General features: G+C 59.7%; 6 protein-coding genes across 6 annotated transcripts; all 6 read left to right on the forward strand.

Moving 5' to 3' along the window:
* Positions 1 to 565: 565 nt before the first annotated feature.
* On the forward strand, positions 566 to 1,723 carry LINJ_19_0730 (conserved hypothetical protein; the record flags this gene model as incomplete). The annotated part of the gene is made up of 1 exon (XM_001464997.1): positions 566 to 1,723. One exon carries the CDS (start codon positions 566 to 568, stop codon positions 1,721 to 1,723), a length of 1,158 nt encoding a protein of 385 aa, XP_001465034.1.
* A 1,931-nt stretch (positions 1,724 to 3,654) lies between these two features.
* Positions 3,655 to 4,998, forward strand: LINJ_19_0740 (conserved hypothetical protein; the record flags this gene model as incomplete). The annotated part of the gene is made up of 1 exon (XM_001464998.1): positions 3,655 to 4,998. The coding sequence occupies one exon, from the start codon at positions 3,655 to 3,657 to the stop codon at positions 4,996 to 4,998; it is 1,344 nt and encodes a 447-aa protein (XP_001465035.1).
* An 867-nt stretch (positions 4,999 to 5,865) lies between these two features.
* On the forward strand, positions 5,866 to 7,440 carry LINJ_19_0750 (conserved hypothetical protein; the record flags this gene model as incomplete). The annotated part of the gene is made up of 1 exon (XM_001464999.1): positions 5,866 to 7,440. One exon carries the CDS (start codon positions 5,866 to 5,868, stop codon positions 7,438 to 7,440), a length of 1,575 nt encoding a protein of 524 aa, XP_001465036.1.
* Positions 7,441 to 9,311: 1,871 nt separating this feature from the next.
* On the forward strand, positions 9,312 to 10,787 carry LINJ_19_0760 (putative transporter; the record flags this gene model as incomplete). The annotated part of the gene is made up of 1 exon (XM_001465000.1): positions 9,312 to 10,787. The coding sequence occupies one exon, from the start codon at positions 9,312 to 9,314 to the stop codon at positions 10,785 to 10,787; it is 1,476 nt and encodes a 491-aa protein (XP_001465037.1).
* A 946-nt stretch (positions 10,788 to 11,733) lies between these two features.
* LINJ_19_0770 (putative SNARE protein) lies at positions 11,734 to 12,441 on the forward strand (the record flags this gene model as incomplete). Its single annotated transcript, XM_001465001.1, has 1 exon — positions 11,734 to 12,441. The coding sequence occupies one exon, from the start codon at positions 11,734 to 11,736 to the stop codon at positions 12,439 to 12,441; it is 708 nt and encodes a 235-aa protein (XP_001465038.1).
* A 694-nt stretch (positions 12,442 to 13,135) lies between these two features.
* Positions 13,136 to 13,894, forward strand: LINJ_19_0780 (conserved hypothetical protein; the record flags this gene model as incomplete). The annotated part of the gene is made up of 1 exon (XM_001465002.1): positions 13,136 to 13,894. One exon carries the CDS (start codon positions 13,136 to 13,138, stop codon positions 13,892 to 13,894), a length of 759 nt encoding a protein of 252 aa, XP_001465039.1.
* Between the last annotated feature and the right edge of the window lie 296 nt (positions 13,895 to 14,190).

The following is a 14,190-nucleotide window of genomic DNA, read 5'->3' on the forward strand; positions in this document are numbered from 1 at the left end:
CGCAGGGCTTTCCTTTACCCTTGTGTTGAAAGGGAAGCGAGGCAAGTTCAGAGAGACAGGGAGAGAGTCAAACCAACATTCGCCTGCCTTATCGCGCCTTTACTGCTTACTTCGTTGCCGCTGCCGTTTTTGCTTGTTCTTGATGTGTAGCGTTGCTCATCTTCACATACATGAGCGGCTGTGTGTTTCCTGCACCCCTCCCCTCCGTCTTTCCACCCCTTGTACCGCTCTCCTCTTGTTGGAATCAACTTCGTTGTGCCTCCATCTCTATCCACTTTGGCCCGCCTGGTGAGCTGCTCTCCTGGAGCCTGTTCTGCCACGCTTCTGGCGACGGAATCGGTTTTTTTTATGTTGTTTCTCGCTCTCTCGCTTCACCTTCACCCCTCATCTTAAGTGCCATGGGCTTGGCGCCTGTGAGCAGCGGGAGAGGTGTCTGCACGATCTACGTTATGGGTGTCTGCGGCATCGCGCTATTCGCCGCGGTCGCTTCCGGGCTCGTTGCATCGGCAACGATCACTTGCGTTCGTCCACGAACACTCCCCCACTCCACTGCTCTGCTCAGCCGATGCCCTCTCCCCTCGTGCTGACCCGCGCCGCTCCGGCGCGCGGCCTCAACGTCAAAATGTTTGACCGTAAGGTGAAGGGGCTGCAACGGAGCTTCGTCTCATCTCCCGCCTGTGATATTCACAAGCTGTGCGCACAGCAGATGCTGGATCGGCGCGCCTTTGTGAAGCGCGACACGCCAGTGGTGCTAGAAGTGGGGGCGCACACGGGATGGTATCTGCGGCACATGATTGAGCGTAAGGAGCTTCACGGCCTCAAGCAGTACATACAGACGGACATCTCCGAGGATAGGCTGAACCGCAACTACGAAGAAATCAAGGACATCATCCCACCAGAAGTCGAGTTTGTTCAAATCTGCTGCGACGAGGAGCAGCCCTCGCCGTTCGGTATCCCGGACAAGTCGGTGGACATGGTCGTGTCGTGTCTCTCCATGCACTGGGTGAATGATCTGGAGACGTCAATGGTCAACGTGCGCAAGGTGCTCAAGCGCGACGGCTTCTTCTTGAACGCCATGTTCGGCGGCAACACCCTCTACGAGCTGCGAGGGTGCTTCTCCATGGCGCAGACGGAGACCCTCGGTGGCGTTTCGCCGCACGTCTCTCCAATGATCGACGGCGCCGGTCTGTCGACGCTCGTGCTGCAGGCAGGCTTTAACATCCCTACGATCGACCTGGATCGGCACCTGCTGTTGTACGAGACCCCGTTCCACTTGATGGAGCACCTGGCGGTGATGGGGGAGAGCGCGTGTCATTACATGCGTCAGCCCATGAAGCGCGACGTCCTGCTCTGCGCCTGTGCCATTTACGACACCATGTACAAGCAGAACGGCCTCATCCCCGCCACCTTCGAGGTGTTTCACACAATTGCCTGGAGTCCCAGCCCGACACAAGCGAAGCCGCTAGCGCGCGGCAGTGGGCAAATCCCGCTGTCCTCGTGGAACTCGAAGAGTCGGAAGCAGCTGCAGTCCGTGCTGGACGAGTACGCGCTGAACCCCAACGATGAGGTGCTGCAGAACAAAGCCGAGGACATCTTCAAGAAACTGCGCGAGGAGAGTGCCGAGCTCATGGCGAAGAAAGGGCTCGACTCGCGCGGGTTCGAGCGCGACCGCGACGAGGAGGCGCGCCGGCTCGATGAGAAGCCGGTGCCGCCCTTTCAATAGTGGCGATCGAGTGTAACGGCGAGCACTTCGTTACCCAAGCGCTCGATGCTGTGGCAAGAATGGGACGTGCTCGCCTCTTTCGCCTCCCTCCTCCCCGCACCCCTCTCGCTTGCTTTAGCCGGCTGGCGGGCTGTGGAGGAGCGCCAGCAAGAGAAACGACGCGAAGAGGAGATGTATGAAAGCAACGGTCGGCACGCAAGGATGCAAAACACGTCCGCCACAGACGAAGATGCAAGCGAAATGGAGATGATCGAGCGCGAAAAGGAAGTGCGATGAAGACGCAGAGGGGCATCATCGTCGGACATCGGGCAAAGAGGTTTTTCAGGGGTGTAGCCGTTTCTTGTCGGCACCTCCTGGTGCGGGGACTCAGGTGGGCTCGGATCGATGGCGCGTGCTTGCCGTACCTCACCTTTCTACGCACCAGCCACGGCGACGTGAGATGCGCCTCTCTGTCCGCGCTTTCCACCTCGAGTGCCGAGCTGCTTTGCCTCTTCTCTCCTGCCCCTCCCTCATCTCTCATCTCTTGTTGTGTTTGTGTGTGTGTGTGTGTGCCCTCGACCACTGCCCCAAAATGGCCACAACTCGTTGGCCAGCGCGCTTTCTCGAGCGCTTTCACGTTTGAGTCCCCTCCTCTACATCTCGGGCGTACAGGCACTGGCGCTCAGCAGCAGCAGGCCGCTGCCGCTGCCTCGTCTGGGGGGTTAGGAGGACAAAGCAGGGGTAGCGGCGTCTGCACACCACACGGAAGCACGAAAACGACGAGGACGTGCGATTCCCCTGAAGCCCACAGCCGAGAGGCGTGTCAAACAGCCGAGCGTCAAGGTGTGCCCCCGCTTTCCTACGAGGGTGATGATGGCCTCAACGCTTCGACGGTGGTGTTTCCCCAGCGCGCAGGCGCGGCGGTTAGCAAAAAGAATGCGACAGCAAAGCGGCCGCCAGCCCTGCATGCGGTGTATTGCAACGGCGGCGGACGACGGTAGCGATGACGCGAATGTTGACGCCTCGCCTGCAGCAGCTTCGGTGGCGGCGGCAGGTCTCAAGTGACGGGAGGGTGGAGGCGGGGGTACTAGTGAGGTGCCTCGCGTCCAGCAGGCCCGCAAGCCGCGCGCCGCTACTGCTGCGCAGCGCAAGCATCGAAGCTCAGTGCGGAATGCTAAGTGCCAGGGCAGCGGGGTCTCGACTCCCGTCGTGGTCGCAAGTGGGCGACTGTTCCTGTCGATGCTTGTCTCTGCCTACATGACGCTGGTGGGCATGATGGGCAACCCCAGCCACTAGGCCACACGTGCGTTGTGGCAAGTTTTTTTTCTGTCTTCTCTTCCTCTTCTCGATGGTTGCACCTGTGGCGGGAATGCTCGGCGCAGGTGTCTACGTGTAAGGCCTTATTACTCTTCTCGTGAAGTGGCGCACTTTCCGCTCCCCGCCTTGCCCCCCCCCCCCACACACACGCCGCACCCTCTAATCCTTGTCTCCAAGGGGGAGGCGTTTTTGTTTTTGCTGCTTGGTGGGGTATGCGGCGCCTGGCCGATGCCTCCGCGCATCCAGCGAAATGGCATCAGCTGACGTGGACGCAAAGCACTCCTTGTGGGGGTCGCGGCGAACGCAGAAAAGTGAAAGGCGCCTCCTCCTCTGCGCCCCCCCAGCCTCACACACACACACATGTACGGATGTCGTCCTTGTGTTGCTTCTGCGTTTCACACCCTCTTCCCTTTTCTTCTTCACGTGCTGCTCCTCCATTGCCTCCGCCGACAACAACCAAAATAAAAAAAGAACGAAGCCCCCGCCAAAGGTATTATTGTTTGCGCTCGCTCGCGTGCGGGAGTCGTCGGTACACGCACCGGCAGGCGCACAGAAACGCATCGCGGCGCATTGACACTCAGCAGCAGTCGTCCACCGCGTTCACCCCACGTAGCCGCTTCCGCAGATCCTCTGCGATGGACTACTGGGAGTGGAAGACGGATGGGGCAGGACTGGAGGTGGACGAGGTGTGCATCACCGTCCAGCACGGTGTGACCCTCTACGACAAAAATGAGAAGACGCAGCGACAGAATGGCAAGCTGTCGCTGACGACGCACCACCTTAGGTACAACGACGAGGCTGATATCTCGACGGTGTTGCAGCTGCCGCTGGAGCTGGTCCGGCGCTCTGGACAGGCACCGAGCATCTCCAGTGGCTTCAGCCCCTTTTCGAGCGCGAAGATCATTGTACCACTGCCGCAGAACGCGTACGTGAAGTTGTCTTTCCGCAGCGGTGGTGTCGACAACTTTTATGCCGCCCTTGTAGGTGCCCTTGAAAAAAAGGCGTGGCTGCAGACGAAGACAAAAGCGGCGGCGAGCGGAGGAGGTAGCAGCAGCGGTGCAAGTCCTGCGTCGGCGACGCCGGTACCTAGCCCGAGTCCGTCACCGCCCGTCCCACGCGGGTTTGGTATCGCTGGCGTCCAGCAAGCCTCCGCACAGTCTGCCGCCATGAGCGAGACCTTGAAAGACATCGACGATGTCATGAACAAAGCCTCGAAGCTCGTGAACGACATCCGGCGCCTGCGCGAGCGCAGCGAGGCGGCTGCAGCGGCGGGATCGGACGCCGGAAGTGAGACCGCTGTGGAGAGAACAACAATCGAGAGCATCGAGTCCACGCTCGGGCTGGGAGCCATCGTGACGCGCAACCACAGCAATGGCAGCGACTCTCGCTTCCACAGAGACTTGGCGGTGGAGATGCACACCTGGATGACGCACGAAAGCAACTCGAAGCTCTTCAACGATATGCCGGTGGTTCCTCTCATTGAGCTATTCGCCCTGTACAACAAGGCGCGCGGCGGGGACTTGGTGTCGCCGCTAGATGTGCTGCATGCGTGCACGTACATGGCGGCAAAGATGTCAGGCAGCTGCTACGACCTCGTCACGCTGCCGTCTGGGCGCAAGGCGCTGGTGAATCGCGACGACTCGCTGCTGCTGGCAAAACTCACCACGGTGCTGGGGCCTCAGCTGGTGAACGCCAAAGGCTCGTCTGTGCAGGACGCGTGGAAGAAGACGTCGTCGCATCGGCAGCAGCAGCGCAGCGGCGATGCATCTTCCCTGGTGCGTGTCCCCACCACCAGCGACTTCCCAAAGGCCTCGAGAGATCTGAAATCCGTGAGTGATGTTTCGCTGGCAGAGAAGATGCAAGTCGCGACCGAGGTGGCGGCCGACATCTTGACCCTTCTCATGCAGAAGGGCTATCTCTGCTGCGTGGACACTGGCTTTGACTGCTACGTCTACACGTGGAACATTTTCGTCTTTTGACGTATTTTTGTGCGCGTGTAGGGCCACGATCGGCTCCGGACATGTTGAGGAGGGAAAGGGTTGTCCCTTCTCCATTGCCGCCAAGATGGTGGGTTCTTGTGGTGCTCGTCTTCTTGCCGTTTGACAGGGACTGCGGTGTGGAGCTGGGCGGCAAGGTGGAGGGACGACGTATGCGGTGTCCTATCCGAGTCGCTGCACGCCTCCTTGACTTCCTCGCCCGGGCTCTCCGCGAAAAAAAAGGCAAGAAACGGTCACCCTCAGACGGAGATGAAGGCGCGCACATGGAAAGGGTGCTCGCTGACGCTCGACCCGCCACGCCTTTAGACGGGTTTTTTCTGCCCCTCCCTCCCTTTTCTCTCTCTCTCTCGCTTTCCTTTTGTGTTGTTGTTCTTCTTCTGCCCTCCTCTCAGGAAATGCGCCGGCGCACCCTCCACGTCGTGTGCAGGTACGATTTATCCATGAACCGCTCGCGATGCGAGGTGGAGCGGGGTGGGGAGAGATGCTCGCACGCTCATGCGTGCTTCTTTTTCTTTTTTCATATGCTTCCCTCCCCCCTTCTCCTGCTCCCCCCCCCGAAACTCCCTGGCGGGGGCGGTGAGGAATGCTCAGCACCTCTCATGCATCACTTTCTCTCATTTTGTGTGCCCCTCTGCTCTGCTCGTTCTCCCTCCACCCACCCCTGTGTGCCACCTCTCTGCATGGAAAGGCGCCGTCTTTCTCACCACATGACCTTCGCATCGTTCCATCCTCCTCTCACGCACAAACAGCGAAGGCACAGACCCAGTCGCTCTCATCTCTCCCCTTTTCCTCTCATGCTAGATAATCTCACCGCACTCTTCGCTGTCGAATAAGCTCCGCAGACGGGCAATGGAACGTGTGGCATCGATGCTGTCGGCGTTAAAACCGACTCTGGAGAAGCACCAGCTAGGCAGCTGGAAGCCGGCTGAGGTGGACCGGCTCTGCGCCATGCTGAGAGAATACGGCAAGCAGGAGCGGCGAGAGAAGTGCAGCACACGCTGTCTCAACGGCGCCGCTACTGCTCTTGCATCTCTCCCTTCCTCCTCTGGCGCCCCGCCATCGTTGCCTAGCGGGGGCGACGACGTGGAAGGCGAAAACGATACGGATGAAGAGGCGTTCGCCGGTGCGGTCAGCGAGGTGGATCGGTGCCTCAACCTCGTGCGCGACTTCCTTAAGCGGCGTATGCCGTTCGGTGCGGTAGTGGAACCCACTCTCCCTGCTGGCACAGCAGAGCGACAAGCGCCGCAATCCAGTTGTGCGGGCACCACTTCTTGGAAGCGGGCTCGCTCTCCCAGCGGTGAGGCGTCGTCATCCGCACCGACGAGCAACAGCGTCCATAGCGGCGCTGCGGTGGTCGCGGCGCCTGTGTACGCCGTGGATGCGTTCCTGTACGCGGAGGGCGATATCGAGAAGCTCGTGGAGGCGAAGAAGTTGGCGCGGGAGTACTGCTGCCGCTGCGGCAGCACTGATCTCGGACTGGTGGAGTTCATCACTCACTCCTTCTCGCAAGACCAGCTCGTCTACCTCAGTTGCTTTCTCCTGCCGCACCTTCTCGACGTAGTCGTCGCGTCTGACGAGGCATCGCGGCCGCTGTCCATCGCAGACGTCGGCTCTCGGCTCGGTATCGTGCTGTGGGCATGTGCGTTTGCGCTGCAACGGGGTCTTCTTGCACCAGCGCAGGCTGTGGCCATGGATGCGGCCGCTGGTGACGCGGCACCGGAGGTGAACCTCGTCGGCATCGAGTTGGATGCGACGTTCGTGAAGATCTCCCAGGACGTTGCGCGTCGCTTCTTTGCGCAGCGGCGTCGCCACGCACCGAAGCTGGACTCGACGCCGCAGCCCGCTGCGGCTGACGGCGTCGACGCGAAGCTGCCGGATGTGTCGTCGAGCATTCAGCTCCTACAAAGTGACTGCTTCGAGGGTGCTGCCGCCTCTGCCCTCTCTGACAGCTCCCTCGTGGTGATGCACAACGTATTTGAGTACTTCTGCACCACAGCGGTAGAGCACGCCCGCTGCTGGCTGAAGCTGCGCCGCCTCGTGCACCGCTCTGGGCAGTTTCTTGTGTGCAGCCCAGCTCTCGAGGTAACACTCGGCACCTTCACAGACGAGGTGTGGTTGCAGGCGTGGCAGCTGGAGAATGGAAAGGATGCCAGAGGCACGTCAACGCCGCTGGCGTGGTTGGCCTCGTACGTGGAGCCGTTTGATACAGCGGATGTGGCCTCCGACTTTCTGGCGATGCGCACGTTGTCTTGCGAGGGCTGTGACAACGGCAGCGACGGGGACAAGCACGATGAGGATCACCATCGCGGACGCAGTCGCGACCACTACCATCATCACGGTAGCGAAGAAGATGAGGAGGAAGGGGAAGAGGCCAGCGAGATGGCGGAGCAGATTCAGCGAATCCACGTGTACCGTGTCAAGTAACGCCTGCGCCCGCGCGCGCGCGCGATAGAGAGAGAAAGGTACTGCGCTCACGACTTTCGTAGGCGAAGCGAAGCGTGGAGCGGGACACCGCGCAAACATCTCAGTAACCACAAAGCGCCGAGAGCCATGCGCAGAGTTGCGCCGCGGTGTGCGTGTGTGCGTGGCGGGGGGGGAGGCGAAAACGAAAAGAGGTGAGCGGTTGATTTCTTTGTGGTTTTGCGAGCCCATAGCTTAGTCGATGAAGTCTGCGGAGGCATCTGGCGAGCATACAACAGAGGGCAGGGAAGCTTGACACTGCGACGCACACCCGAGACCACCTCGATCCCGCTTCCCCGCCCCACTACGATCATCACCATCAGCATTGCACCTCGGCGTGCACCCGTGCGTCTCTTTCTTTGGTTTTCTTTGTCTTTTTTTTTTCGTCGTTGTTCTTAGCCGTCTTCAGGCGTCTCCACCGAATCCGACACACTGACGACGAGGTGTGCAGCGTGAGGCCATCATGGATCGGGCGCACTTAACTGCAAAGCTGTTCGTTGAGTTCGGCGCTAACCAACAAACTGATAAAGGAAGGCGGCAGACGTGTGAACGTCAGTGACTGCGCTCATGTCCATGGCGAACGCTGGGTTCGTTGCCAGCATAGTGCTGCGCGGAGCACCTACACGCGCCATGTCAGCTGGTGCTTTAGGAAGACATGGACGACAAGTGCCTTACACACTGCTCAGAGGTTGACGGATGCAAGCAGAGCAGCGGCGCTCTCCGTGGGAAGCTAGCAGCGTGTGACCACTGGCCTCTACTCTTTCCCCGTGTCTGAGAGAGCGTGCTCTTCAGTTTATGCCCACCGTCTCCCCTGTTCTCTCTGCCTTCACTAATGCAGGCAGGAAAAGTATATACGCAAACCTGCGACATATTTTTCTTCTGTGTGCCACGTACGAAGGAGGGGTCTAGCGAGCTGGTGTACGGCCTCAGTCACGCTTGTGGATCGCGCCACGCACGCATCGACTTTTCTTTCGCCCTTGTCGCTGGGTCGCTCCCCCCTCCTTCCCTCCCCACCCTCCCTCCCTCCTGCTGAGCTGCCTCCCTCTTCCCCATTGCTCTACTCGTTCAGGGAGGAGGAGGCCCCACATCGGAAGGGGACAGTGCACTAGACAAAAGCAAGACCAACGACAGGAGACGCATTGTCGTCTACGCACGCGCCTGCTACGTTTTTTTGTTCGTGAGCCTGTTCGCTTGCGACCCTGCGCATTCGTGACACCTGCACATCTGAAAGCCGTTCTCACGCTCAGGGGTGGGGCCTTCCCAGGCCGATTCAAAAAGTGTTTCAGCTGTCGTTTTTTTTTTTTGGGGGGGAGTGGAGGAAGGGGGGCGAGGTCTCTATTGTTCACTTCTTTTTCGGTTTCTCGGTTGGCATCCTGCCCCCGCCCTGCGCTCCTCGACTCGCACCCGCACCTCCATTGTTCGAAAGAACGACGCACATAGCGCGCACTCGTTGCTAGGCGTGGCGGAGGACGGTGTCAGCGACGGCGTAGGTGAGCGCTTGCACGGACTGCGTCCCGCGCGTGATTTGTTGTTGTTGAGAGGACTGGCGCATTCTGTTTTACCCCTATTACTTGTGTCGTCTCTGCTCGTCTCTAGTGCGCCGCTGACGGTGCCTGACACAGGGGCATGCAGGCGCAGGTTAAGACCTACTTCTCTCGCAATCGCCGTCTTATCTATAGCTCTCCTCTCCACAAGGAGGTTAACTGCTTCTGTTTTGTTTCCTTGTACTTGGTGCCAGCGCCACCGCGACAGCTTGCATTGCTATTTCATCTCTTGGGGTCCACGGGCGCCAAAGTCGCGCAGCTCATCATACGCGAGACCACAGAACAACAAAAATGGGAGACCTGTACTTGGGTATGATGCTCATCACCGCCACAACGGTGGGCAAGATCATACTGTGCGCCCTCGCGGGCATGCTCGTCTCGAGGTACTTCTCTAACCCGAAAGAAACTCTGACAGGTCTCAGTTACATTTCCGCGAGGGTGTTTCTCCCCTGTCTGCTGTTCGCAAACCTGTCCATGAACGTGACGTGGGAGCAGCTGAGCAAATTCTATTGGGCACCGTTATTTGCGCTGCTGCCGATGGGGATCGGCTTCCTGTCCTCGATGCTGGTGCGTGCCGTTCTCAGAAGGGAGTACCACTTCGTCGTAATCCTTGCCAGCTCCTTCCAGAATGGCCTCACGTTCCCCGTGAGCGTGCTGCTTAACCTGAAGGGCATCGAGTGGTTCACAGGGGCTGCCGTCGTGGACGCGCAGTCCTACATCTTCCTGTACAACGTGGTCTGCTCGATAGGGCTGTGGGCTCTCGGTGACCCCATGATCGCCTACGCGAAGACGAAGGAAGTGGAGTCTGAGGAGGCCAATGATGAGGAGTTGGTGGCCAGGCGGCGTCCGTACAGCATGGATGGGCGTGTCGACGGCGAAGCGGAGGGCAAGGAAAAGGCGCAGTCGTCGCCGCACACGGCAGCAGCGGCGCAGCAGGGCCATGCCACCGCGCATGAGCAACTCGAGTGGTATCGGCCGGCGCAGGCAAGTGATAAGCCGATCATGCTGCCACCAGGGTCCCCTGGGATTCTGCTAGATGATGAGATGCGCATTACAAATTCGAAGTTGAAGCCGAGGGACGATCGTCTCAAGCGTCTGGGCCGGATCGCTCTCACCTCGATCCAGTCCCCAACAGTGCTGAGCAGCATCATCGCCCTCATTATCTCCCTTACACCGCCACTGCAGCGGCTGGCAAAGAGCCCTTTTGGCGAGCCCTTCGTCGGTGGCATGGCCCTCGTCGGCAAGGGTGCCATCCCGCTGCATCTGGTGGTGCTGGGCTCCTCCGTCGCGGCCAGCCGCCCCAAGGCCCACCCGACATCGTCGGCGAAGAGGGCGCAGGTGACAATATCGTCTCCCACCACATCTGCCCCACTGCCGACGAGCGCAGACGGCACCGTCTTTGACGTGTCCGCGTCGCAGCCCGGAACAGGAGTCAACGCCCTTCGTTATTGGATCACCTCGAGGGTGCAGCCGCAGATTCTCTTCACATGCTGCGCAGTGGTGACGCGGCTCGTGATTATTCCGTGCATCTGCTTCCTTGCCCTGCACATTCTTGTGAAGGCGGGTCTCATGCCAAGCGAGAAGCCATTCTTGCTCTCGATGCTGGTGGCCATCATATCGCCTACCGCCATCAACTCGACGCTGATCTGCACCATGCGTGAATATCACGTCCGCGACTACTCGCACATGATGTTTTTTATGTACCTCAGCAGCATCATCACATCCTCCGTATGGCTTTTCTGCATCCTCTTGTACTTGTCGGACTAGGCGCGTGGTAGTCGAGCGCCTGTGCACAAGATGTGGGTAGGGAAACGCGGGATAACTGCTGGTCCACTGACATCTGTGCGTGTGAGAGGGTGTGCATATGCAAGGTCGAACCCCTTTGTTTTCGTTTTTGGATGAGTGCATTGCGCATTGGTCGTGACCGGAAAAGGAAAATCGTATCCGTGGACGCGGCATACACACAAAACAGCCCACGTGCGTATCCGTGAAGGAAAGCTGGCACGCGTCTCCTCGGTTCACGCATTCAGCTATCTATCCATCCCATGGCCAGGGACGTAGGGGTGAGAGAGGCAGGAGAAAGGGGAGAAGGGGGGTGTGCCGAGATGGTCACATCAGCGACAGCCGTGTACTTGTGTCGTGCTTGATGTAGATTGTCTCACTCACTCTAAGCTGCCTCTGGGCACGCGATATGCCGCACCGCCGGCTCACGGATTTTAGCCGTGCACGCGGGCGTGCGTCTGTCTGCTTGTGCATGCGAAGCCACCGCCTTCGTTGCTGAAGCGCGAAGCAGCGCTCTTCTCTGCTCAATCGCGTGGAACGTACCCTCTCATCACCATCACTTGCGTCGCTGATGACGATGATTTCTGCGTTGCTGTCCTGTCCCACTCTCCATCCCTCTCTTGTCGTGCCGTCCACGGGGAAACCCTAACGCCGCTCAGAGCGCTTGTGGTCTGTCGTCTCTCTGCACATCCACGTGGATCTATTCTTGCTGCCGTCCTCTTCGTGTGCAACCCCATCCCCTCCCCTCTCCACGGAAAGCTCACCACAGCGCAAGACGAGTACGTGCAGCTCTGGTAGAGTGCCGCCGCTGTTCTAAGCTGAGCACCACGACCCTTGACATACAAGAGGGGGTGGGGCACGTAACCCAGATTTTCTTATCACTCCGAGAGAAGAGGCGGTGATACAGCACCAACCAACGGTAGTCGTTCACATGGCGGCGGTGGTGGACGCAAGCGGCACTGTGGAGGGGGAGCTGCGACAGGCGAAGAACACACTGAAAACGCTGAGCACGCTTGCCGAGCAAGCCGAGCGCGGCGCCATGGTGGACTATGACTTAGCCCAGAGACTCATGCACGAGGTTTCCGACCGCGTGCGGCCTTTGGCGCAAGGCACCATGAACAGCTTCGCCGGCACCACCGCCGTGTCCTCCAGCGGCGCCACGCTGCACGCTCGCGCCGGCGCCGGGTGCTCGCAAAACGTTACACCGCTACAACGACGACGCGCCGAGCAGGTGCTATCGGAGGTGAAGCTAATCGAAACGGCACTGCACCGCTACGCCAAGAAGGCGGAGCAGCAGGCCACCTACGTGTCTGATCTGAAGTCGCTTGTCGGCAATGGCGCCGGGGCGTACCGCCAAAACTACGAAGCGATGGACCACCTGGAGCGCGAGAAAAAGAGCCTGCAGTACGCTCGGCAGCGCATGCAGGCAATGGAGTCGGAGAGCCGCGATGTGCTGGCGGCCCTTCAAGATCAAGGTCGCCGACTTGGCGGTGTAGGTAGCAAGCTTGGTAATTTGCTGGAGACCCTGGGCGTGTCGAACATGACAATTCTGCAGATTGTACGGCGGAACAAGGCGGATGCGTGGCTGGTGTACGGCGGGATCGCGCTGCTTCTGTTCTTCCTGTGGTACATTTGGTAGTCGGCGCCTCTCCTCCTGCTCCCTCCACAAGAAAAGCGAACAGCTCGCATGGGGTGACGCTCGGGTAGAAGATCGGAGGAGGGCGAGTGCGAACACGCTCGATACATCCACCGCACATCATTGGCTTCTTGTTCGCGTGTGTGTGTGTGTGTGTGCGGATGTGTGTGTGTGGGGGAGGGGGGAAGAGGGCATCGTTTAAATGTGTGTTCCTCCTGCGTTTGCTCCGAACTCTCGCCCCCTCCCCTCTTCCCCACCACCACGAACGCCCACCCTCCTCTGCGTCACATTCGTTCCCTCTCTTCTTGCTGAAGGAAATGTGCGTGGGCCTGCACATGAGCATCCTCGGGTGTAGGTGTGCTCTCTTGGCCTCGATCGCCATCCGGGACTCCGGGGGTGGTGCGCCGTGGCACCCTCACCCCTTTCTTGTGTCTTCGTTGTCGTGCTTTCTGCTTTGGTGGGCCGGTCAAGCTGAGACGCTCCCTCCTCCTCCTCCTCCAGAGCTAGAGTGAGGGAGGGAAGGGGAGAGAGAGAGAAAGCGCCAGCGCGCATGCGTACAGCACACGCTCACAGAGCTGAGCAAGAGCAGCGGCATCTTCGACCGTTCACGAACCCCTCGCCCCCTTCTCTGCTTCTTCTTTATCTCGCCCCTTTGTTTCTCTCTCTCTTGCTAGCACACCCGTGCACGCTGCGCGAGATGGAGCTTGGTCAGACGCAGCGACCGCGCGCGCCGGTGGAACCGTTTCAGGAGTATGAGCCGCGCCGTAAGTGTACCGTGTGTTGCGGCCTCCGCTGCGCCGCCTTCGTCGGCACGACCACCTTCTGCGTCTCCCTCGTCTGCAATGCCGTTGTGCTTGGTGGTCGAGTGACGGACGGACGCGGTTGGCGCGGCTTCTTGAATCGCAACGGACTCATCGCCCTGCCTGCCGCCGCCATCACCTTCACGCATCAGGTACTCCTCTCTGAGTCGTTGTGGAGCAAAAACAAAAAAACAGTGACGCAGGTGAACACGCTGTCCGCGCTGTCGAACATGTCGCTCTGGGCCATAGGCACGGTGCTGTGCACGACCACGGCGCGCCGTTACCTGCCAGCGCGCAGCAGAGCCTATCGTCTTGCCCTCTGGGAGTACCACCGGGCGCGCCGCGGCTGCGCGAACCCGTGGATGCCGACGATCTTCGGCCGTGTGACGGAGGACCTCGACTGGTATAACGTGATGTGGACGCTGACGCTGTACCACCTGCTGTGGGGCATGGTGTCGGTCATGCTGGAGAAGGAGCTCGGCTCGCACTACGCCATGTTCTACCGAAACTGGCAGTACAGCCGATGGTGCTCGCCGCGATGGAGGGAGTGGCGTGAGTTGGAGGTGCGTCGCCACGTGGACACGGAGCAAGCCGTCGCGCCGAACCGGTGGGGCACGTTTATCACGAATGATAAGTGGCGCACGCGCCACTTTTGAGGCCATGCACTCCCTTCTTGCGGGCGCCATGCGTGAGGAAGGTAATTGTGTGATCATAGGCAGCAAGGAAGACGGGGTGCGCGCACGGTGGCTGTCGATGCAGAGCAAGGGGTCAACAAACCCCCTGATGCCCTCCTTCTTGCCGTCTTGCCCCCGCCCGAGCGTCCTGTGCTCGCAGTTTTGCGAGCCGCATGCGTTTACTCACCTATCCCTTCAATCCTTCAAAAGAAAAACACGCACGCCGACATACCTCACTCATCCCCCCTCCGAAAACAAAACAAAAACGGGAGTCAACT

The sequence above is a fragment of the Leishmania infantum genome, chromosome 19 (genome assembly GCF_000002875.2).
Source record: "Leishmania infantum JPCM5 genome chromosome 19".
In the NCBI taxonomy this organism is placed as follows: Eukaryota; Euglenozoa; class Kinetoplastea; order Trypanosomatida; family Trypanosomatidae; genus Leishmania; species Leishmania infantum.